A 9,793-nucleotide genomic window follows, 5' to 3' on the forward strand; every position below is an offset into this window, starting at 1 on the left:
TTAAGCCATAACAGATCACTCTAATGACGATCCTATACTGAGGTTGTTACAGAAAGAAGAAGATTCCTATGTTACCTATTTTTAGATCAATTAGGTTGTTAGAAATTGAGTCAGACAAAGAAAATAAGGCATGAAAGTAAACAGATTCCTCTACACTGTCATCAGGCTGCCCCAACAAAGAACTTCACCCTGTATTTTGGTTCTGGTCATTTTGTTTCTTTGCCTTTTTGTACATTTGGTGCTTTTGGTCATTCTGAACCCCACTTTTTCAGAGCAATCTTCGACATGTTGTGGATTTTTGCCCACTTGGAGAAATTTAGGCAACATTTTTAATACGGCATATTGACTGACATCCAACAAAGGCTGCATGTATGACAGCAGAGATGCTCAGCTTTATATTTTGTAAAGCTCAACCTCAGTCTATTATGGAACATCTTGCTACATTAAAATGTTGGAAACCTTTTGGAAATCTTACAGTTAAAGCAAGAGTCTACATTCTCCATAAAACACACAACAAGACAAATGCTTAATAATACTAGATATGCTAACCATGCTAAATGCAATGAACATACTAATCTCTGAGGAAAGATGTTAAGAACAGTCCAGAAAGAAAGAAAAAGTTTTAAAACCAGTTATTCGACATATTGGAATTGACAACAATCTGTATAGGCAGTACAAAGCTTTATAACAACATTTACATAGGAGATTGACTCCATTCTTTTAAAGGAAATGTCTCTAAACTAGTTGTTCTTGTATCTTTTTTTTTCATAAAGCAGAAGCTAAATATTGTTCCTGAGCAGCTTCATGCTGAAACATTCAAAACACAAAAGCACAAGACTGAGAAACAAATGTACGAAGGAATTTTTACTAGAACACCAACACTTACAGATTTTACAGACGCACATAAAAGAAAACAACATCGATGTCCCAAGCAGCACAAAACACAATTTTTAAATGGCAGCAAACACATAATCATGTGTGTGACTGAAAGTGACTGGGGAAGATGTGTGTTGGAGGAGATCATTATGTGGTCATACTAAAATTAAAAACATTCCTGCACTTGGAAAGAGAAAGAGGATATGTAAAGTAAGTGAAGAGCATGGGTTTACGGAAGTATGTGCTCATTTATAACCATCTGTGTTGGAGTGTAAACACACACAGCAAAACAAATGAGTAAAAAGACAAAATAATTGTGTGTGTCTGTTTATTTGGGTTTGAGTCCAGCGTGTGAAATATTCATAAAGTGAGCAAATAGTGCAAAGGTGGTGACAAGAAAAATATTGAGTTCTTTACTGGAGAGATCTACAGACTGTGACACTAATGAAGGTGAATGAATGTGCAAGCAGATTTCAAATGAGAATCTGTGTCTATGTCGATAAAGAAGGAGAATAATGTTTGTAGTAGCGCAGATTGTGTTGAGGATGTTGATATTTAATGAAAACAACTTATGCTCATGAGGATATAGTTAATCACAAGTTGAGGTTAGGCTTTGTGTCTTCTTCTGTTTTGTGTCTGAACTACAATACACTAGGTTCAAAGGATTATTACAGGGATCTGAAGCAGACTATGTCCACTTTACAACCCCCGCCTAATCGCTGGGAATGACAGTGCAAAGCCATGTCTCACTCTGGAGATGAAAGCAGGTGGCGTCATTGCTGCTGTGGCTACCTCAGGCGTTGCCATGTCAACCTCAGGTAAATACAGGTATGGGAGAAGATCAAGGGGAAGGGTTGGGATCTCTGACAAACTGCTGCATTGCAAAATGAACAGAAAAACAGGTTGAACACTTCACAATAATACTTTGTCTCTGACATTAATTGATTGACAAAAGTGTGTTTACGTCTCAGGAATCAATTCCTTTATCATCCTCACTGATACTGACACTAGGGCTGACATAGTTTCAGTTTCTCAGAATATTTAAGATGGAAGATTTGCAAATTTCTATTTGCTGATGGCAGCGAAGAGATCTAAAAATACAGATATTTGCTGTCACTGCAGAAAAGATACATTAAGGTGGTCTGGATGTGGTCTGTCTTCTAAATTTTTGATCACATTAGCTGCTATACTTATAAAATGTTTAACACTATGAAACAAAGTGAAAGATTTCTTTCAATGCAAAATTGTTGAATCTAAGAATTTTGCATAATATACATCTGTCATTAGGCTTTAAACATGCAACAACCATTTTGAAGTTTGAAGTTGGATTTGATGAGAAACTTTGGGTTTCTCCACTCAGGTCATGACAGTATGTTCAGTTCATTTTTCCTGTATTCCCCTTCCAAATTAAAAATTTATGTTTTGATTTCTGAGAAAAAAATTGTATTTCCTTTTCTCCCAAAATCATGACAAGCAAAAGCTCTTGCAGCATGTCTGTTTAAAATTACCTGCCAACATTGTAGTACTTGAAAACTTTATTTACTGAAATATTTATTTAAAAAACTCCAAGAGTCTTTGTCCAACAGGGATCTGTTATACTCATATTGGTATAAAAGATGTATTATGTAAACCTTAGACCTCTCACTCAACAGACTTCACAAGGCCAAATACTTGCAAAGTAAAGAACAATCTGCAAGTAAAAACCAAGCTTTATTATTGTCTGCTCATTTTGCTAGTAGCACTGTGGGATAAGAAGAATTTTAACACATTGTTCAAAAATAAACTCTACCACATCCCAGTACAGGGAAAAAGTTAGATCATGACAGTGTACACTGATTCTATAAATACACTGCACAGTATTTGTTTCCATTCATCAGAGGCCAGCCAATGACAGCATTTCTCCAAACAAATCCACAAACCGGAAAGCGCTTTGAAAGTATCCACCTCTGTTGAAGTTACTGGTCTTGAAATGTGTTATGTCAGTGCTAAATATTTCACAGTTTGCCGACAGAAACCATGTGAGCAGTAGACAGAGAGGACACAGTGATATAGGACAAAAAGGCAGACAAAATGCTGAAACATGCTCCACCTAAAATAACTTCATCACAAGATTGTGGGTTAATACCTAATCAAATTTTACTAAAATCCAGTAACAGGTTTTCAGGCTTGACAGCTAAGACACAAACAAACACACCCCCAGGCTGTCAGAAATAAAAACAATGAACTGCTGGCATCAGAATAAAATAAAGCCCCATCTGTTAACAAAAACTAAGTGTTGCCCCTAGGAATACTGTGATTGACAAAATACCTTGTGCTGAATAGAACTGAACAAAGTCTTTTTTTGGAAAAGACAAGCGGATGATGTTGCCGCCATACACTTTGAAATAGTATCCATAATTCCTGAAATTTTTCACATTCTCTCACTTCATCTACAAACTTTAATGTACTTTAGTGAGATTCTATATGATAGATCATCAAAAAAGTACTTCATAATTCTTAAAAACATGCAGTGTCAGTATTAAATACAGGTGTTCTGTGAAGGTCTGACAGTATGGCTGAATGATATATTGCAAATGTATCATCATCACAATCATTGAAAGATAAGCGTGCACCGTATAAATATTGCAAATAACTGTATGAAAAATGATAAATGTTAATTAACTTCATAAGTACAATGCATTTTTTTTCTCTGCATGCCAAAAATGGTTAAAGATTTTGCTTGTCTTTATTAGTAAGATTAAACTTTTTTTCCAATTAAACCTTTTATTTTCTGAATCCCCCATTGTTAGATCTATGTTTGCAATAAAGTGCAATATGAATTTGTGTATTTTTATTCCAAGACATATTGTCATTGCAACACACCGACCTTATGGCACATTTTGTTTCATCGCCCTGTCTGAGAAGTTTGCTGGATAACATTATTGAACAAGAACAGGAAACACACTGCACAGGCCAGGGGAAAACTTGTAGATGTTTACAACGACCCTAAACATACAGTCAGAGTTACAATAGAATGATTTAGATCAAATCCTGTTCATGTGTTAGAACGGCTCAGTCAAAGATCATATTCATTCTAAATAAATTGAGAATGTTTAGCCATATTATAAAATTGCTACTCCATTCAGGCACACTGAGCTTAAGTAAGTTTGCAAATTAGTATGGACAAAGGTTCACAATTATGCAGCACTGTGTATTGGTAGTTAATACACTCTCAATAGAACACATTCAGGTTTGTGTTTGTAACCTGACAAAATGGGAATATACTGTATGAATGCATTTGTAGGGCAACAGTAAATATTTATTCAGGTAACTATGCAGGCAATGCCACTCACTTAAGCTTTTGATCTTTGCTACAAGATACCCTAGAAAGAAAGCCAAACCTGAGTTAATCAGAAGTGTATAACTCTTGGTTGGAACCTTGACTGTCCAGTAGATCTGCTCTGATATCTATCTCATTTTGCTCAAAGTTGATTTTCTGAGCTGCATTAGTAGCTTCTGTGATTGCTTTTCATATAGTACTGCTCTGTGACCCCCGCTACACACAGGAGCTTTGAAAGTGGAATGAAAAAACAGGATCCCGCTTACACTGGATGCACTTTGAATGTTTTTGCCTCCTGCCTTACACTTGTAGGGTTGGTGTGTTAAGGTCCTTTTTCACTCACATACCTCATACACTCCATCCTCTCAGGGGGACAAGCATCTGACAACTCTATTTAGCGCCACAGCAATTCTTTGTTTTTTCTTGCTCTCTTGCTTGTATAAAAAGTTGACTGTATAAAAAGTTAAATATATCATCTGGACTGTAGACCATAAATGCAATATATTAGAACTTTGTTCATTGACCCATTTACATCGAAATGAGAGAAATGCTCACACGCAATGTCAATAAGAGAATTAGTAATAATGGTCAAGTAAGACTACAAACTTGACTTAGCAAAGCACAAATGGCATATATATATATATATATATATATATAAGTGAATTCACTAACTGTCAATAAAAAGACTAGATTAAATTTAAAATCAACCATGTAAAATTGGTATTTTTATTTTAGCTGCTTTGATAGACTTTAACTGGTCAAAGCACAGCGTCTGCAGTAGAGGGTAAAAGAGCACAGCTGGAGGAATTGCTGCTCACGCTGCTGACTCAGCATGCCTTTCCCCTGCTTCCCTTTCCATGGCAACACATCCATTCTCATCTATAAACATTCATACTTGATTCAGAATGCTCTGTTTTTCACCTGTCTGATTCCTTCACGAACTATGTCTGTATACGCAGCCATATTAGATGAGTGTTTCACACAACAGCAAAGTTAACGCCTATAAAAAGATCCCTGCTCTTTATGTGTAAAGGAATCTACAAACCAGAATGCATGGGCACACACACTCCACACTTAAGGGGAAAATAATTTACACTTTTATCATGAAGCTTTGGTCCTGAGAGTTTCTGGAGGAGACTTGGGAAAATAGACTACAGGCAGAGGGGTTACTGGGTTAAAGGCATGTGTGTACACTTGTGAGTGAGGCAATAAAATCTAAGTTCACACTAGAGTACTTCCCAAAGAGGCCCTAAAGTAAGAACATTAAGTAGATTTTGTTACATGTATGATCAGGATAGTTTACAGTTGTTGAAGTGGGGTTATGTTAAAAGCTATAATCTTACATATACTAAATAACTCCCATATTATCTTCCTAATATAAACCCAGATCCAACAGTACCAGATGCTGAAGCTACCAACTAACTTTACGTCTACCATCTTACAACAGCTCAAGTCTCAAATACATTGTAACATTTACACACTATTTTATTAACCTTTTTACTGCTGTCAAGTTTTCAGGGTGAAAAGTATATATTGACACAGAAGCAAATAATTGATCACACAAGAAAGTGAGGTTGGACATAAACATGTGAAGAAATTTAGCAATTAGCAGGGCAATTAGAAGAAATCTGCAAAGTTGATCATCATGTGACTTTAACTGGCTAAGTAAACATAACCAATCATGAAGAGCTGGTATAAAGGTAAAAGCTTTAAGCTTGGATACCCTGAATTACAGGTTCCGAAAATCACAGAAAAACAGCTGACTTATGATTACATTTGCTGTAATTTATTTAATAACATTTCACTGTATATTCAATGTGCTTGAAATTCAAAATGAAGTGTGCATCAACAACTAAAACCTTATCAAATATTGTTTTTCAGTTTTCATTTTTCTTTTATGAGCAAAACTAAAATTCTTTTGGATTTTTGTTCACTGTGATGAATGAATGATTCTTCCTGCTGCACCTCATCACACTAAAACACTACACTGCTTCAGTCAATGACTGGATGCCTGATAAGACTGCTGCAGAGCAGGAGTCAGAGGTAAGAAAGCTAGAGACAATGCCTTTACTTGGCAAACAGTTCACTTCCCACTCACTGGATCACAACAAAAACCTAGTGACTTTTCTAGAATGCTATTTATCTAATGATGTTTTTGTTGTTGTTCCAGAAACAACCAAATGTGCACAGATCAGGTTTTTTCTGGGCTCCCAGTTTTCTTTAAATCAAATTTTCATGCCAACTTAGGTTTTCACTGGTTCATTTTTTCCAACACAAAAAACATAAAAAAAAACATCATACAAGTTCTTTGGCACAGCCAGTAATCCAACACTAACCTAACATATGCTTCAAAATACGTATATATTGCATAGCTTTTGGCTTTTAAGAGATTTCTATTGAAATAAACAAAAAATAACCAAATAACCACTATTGCATTCACAGTCTGAAATTTAAGGGACTTTTTGGTACTAAAAAAGTCAGAATTTTCTGGATTGACCTGGTGATCATCAATGAGGGGGCAAATTGGACAGTGCAATTGATCAGTGAATCGCTATTTACACTTTGCAAAGCTTCCACTGTTGGAGAGAGAAATTTATCATCTTCTGCTCATTTTAGATTTGTATCAGAGGCCATTATTGTCACTGACAAATACAATCAATGACCAGAAGTATTTCTACCTCGTCACAAGAATTTGACTTGTCCTTAAAGATAAAATAGCAATTAACATTTTTGCAGCTCAATGCCGCTCGCATCACATTGTGCTGTCTCATTGCCACATTGCAGCCACATTCTTCAACATGCCACATTTTCCAATACGCCACAGCCACAAGACAATGCGCTGGCTGCACTGCACAGGAAGTAAACATGACTCCCACTCCACTCTGTCTGAGTGTGGGAAATGAAACCTCACAATGACACTGACCTTTTCGGTTGGTCCTTACAGAATAGTCTTATTCTCATTTTCAGGTTAGTTCAGTAACCCAGGCAAAATAATGTTATAATGCGAAGTGGAAGAAAAATGATACATGCATTTATATACTGTAAATATATTTATATATATATATATATATATATATATATATATAATATATTTTTTAAATGTGTCATTTCCAGTCATTTCCTTCACAAGTCAATACATTTATGCAATTACAGCTGCAGGTATTTGGGGTTATATCTTTGCCAGCTTTGCATTCGAAACACTGACATTTTGTACCATTCTTTGTAAAATAGCTTAATCTCAAAAAGATTGGATGTAAGGAATCTGTGAACAGCAATCTTCAAAGTTTGTCAATAATTCCCAAATGAATTTAGATCTGGACTTTGAATGAAGACATCCTACTTGAGAGACACTCTGCAGCAGTTGCTGCTTATAACAGTGACGGATTTGCTTGTCCAAAAAGTTTGTTCAACCGAATTCTGCTGCTACAGTATGAAGTCCATGAAGTTGGGTTTCGTGTTTTATGTTGTGCATAGGATTAAAAGTACAAGATATCTTGCATTAGTCAAACCAGCAGATTTTGTGCATGAACGGAAAGTGACCAACCTTGACAGGGGAGCTCCTGGTGGCCACGGGCAGCTCTCTAATTGCAGTTCCCGGAGGGGAGGCGGATATCCCGGCAGCGTACCCCTGCAGCGAACCTCCGGCTAGAGACTGCCGGCCACCTCCTCCTCCTCCTGCGCTCCCTCGCTGCGGCCGCTGCTTGATCCCGTCCAGGAGGCGAACCAGAAGGATGTTGGCCGGCAGGTCGTCCACCCCGCAGTCCACCAGGATGCGGCACTCCGGGCAGCGGAGTTCGTTCCTGGAGCTGACGATGTTCTCCAGGCAACGGCGGCAGAAGGTGTGCTGGCACGGCAGCACCTTGGCCGTGGTGTCCAGGCGCTCCAGGCACACCGAGCACTCCAGCAGATCCAGTAGCGACGAAGAGTCGTCCATGTCGGCGGAGAGGGTGAGCATCTGGGCTTCAGTGTGCGTGGATGCACCGCAGGGACTTTTTCTGGGGAAAACAGAACATTCTGGGAGGTGAACCCGGGTGGTGTGGAAGGTGCCCACGGACGCACTTCGATGTTGTCCAGCCCCCTTTTTTGCCAATACGCAGCTCCTGGTGTGTTTTGAGTGCTCTCCGCTGTTCTGGGTCTCCGTCTGTTTCTCTCAGCGTGTTTCTGTTTCTCACTGCCTCCTCCTCCTCTTCTCTCCAGCAGCTGTGCAGAAAGCGGTGAGGTCACGCTCTCATCATCATTTTCCGCGCGCCCATCAACAATTGCGGCGTGCGCGCTCGTGCACCCGAGGCAGAAAGCCCTAAAACCATCACTCGCAAGCATGCGGCGGGCAGCTGCACAGCCCATCAGTGATTAACGCCAATTGATGATTTTGCGCACAAACTGTCCAAAAAGACGAGTTTGGTGTCACACGGGTCTCACCTGCTCACAGTCGCAATCTGACCATAACACATGCAGTCTTCAGATATTTGCAGTAAAATGTAAATAAAATGTGCAGTTTTTGTCCAGTTTGGTTTTGTCTCCATTAAACAGCACCGAGCTAGATGCACCATGTGTATTAACATAAGTAACATAAAAGGATTTAGTTTCAATTACGGTTTAAGCCTTCTTCCTTTTTGCTGTGTGACAGAAGACATCCTATTGATTACCTTAGTAACCAAAACCAACTGACGACTTCGACGAAAAGAGTGGTTTGTTGCGCCACCTGGCGGGCATGTCCCATGGTCCCTAAGCAGTTTCTCCTCCAATTTTTTTTCATTTAAAGGCCCTTTTATGCCATTTTGAGGTGGAATTACAAGACTACACAGTGAAAGTATCGTGAATATTTCCTCAGTCTTCAGAATCAACATATGAAAAGGGGATGGATGGAAAAAATAACCAAACACATCATTTCTATTCTTTCATAATAGCAATATTCTCCTAGTTTGAATTGCCATTTCAAATTAAACACTGTAACTATAGAAAAAAAACATGATCAGAACAAGAACTTAATCTCCATTCACGGACTGCAAGCCTGTTTAAGGATTATTAAATGCCGTGAACAGAGCAAAACATTGAACACAAGTGTCAATAAAACATTGGCATCCCTGATAAAGATGTGTTAAAAGTGTTAAAAAGATGAATCACTTATTAAAGTTGTATAATGTTTAGCATTTCTGTGTGGAGGTCAGTTTAAACTACCTTTTTTCTTTTAACAAAAGTTCTGATGTTACATGTGTTAGCACCCCTAACAAATCCTTACTGAGCTAACTTTAACCATCCTTTTTTTCTGGGCTATATGAGATGACACTTACAGAGGGTACTTTCTTTTAGCTACTCCTTGAAATGAGAAAGACAACAAAAAACTACACAAAAAAGCTATCGTATGTTGAAGTCAGAAAATAGTTATAGGATATAACAATTATCCTAAACAACCCCATATCTGTAGAAAGGATTATCAAGCAAATAATAAATAGTAAGACAGGTAAAACATGTTTGAGATACACCAAAGATTGGCATGCTTGAGGTCCCAAAATCTGCACAAAAATAAAATATTTTAAGGCTTTTCAACAGTTTAATATGATGGTTGGTATTTATTGTGGAGGGTACTATTGTTGAAAT

General features: G+C 37.8%; 1 protein-coding gene across 1 annotated transcript in view; it reads right to left on the minus strand.

Moving 5' to 3' along the window:
* The window catches only part of LOC114148366 (E3 ubiquitin-protein ligase SH3RF3-like), a 105,553-nt gene extending 96,168 nt beyond the window's left edge, over window positions 1–9,385 (minus strand). The window contains 2 exon segments of the mRNA XM_028023597.1: window positions 7,740–8,275; window positions 8,278–9,385. Of these exon segments, the coding sequence (XP_027879398.1) occupies window positions 7,740–8,275; window positions 8,278–8,539 (798 nt within the window). The 5' untranslated portion in view covers window positions 8,540–9,385.
* Window positions 9,386–9,793: the final 408 nt, after the last annotated feature.

This window comes from Xiphophorus couchianus, chromosome 7 (genome assembly GCF_001444195.1).
Source record: "Xiphophorus couchianus chromosome 7, X_couchianus-1.0, whole genome shotgun sequence".
NCBI classification, from domain to species: domain Eukaryota; kingdom Metazoa; phylum Chordata; class Actinopteri; order Cyprinodontiformes; family Poeciliidae; genus Xiphophorus; species Xiphophorus couchianus.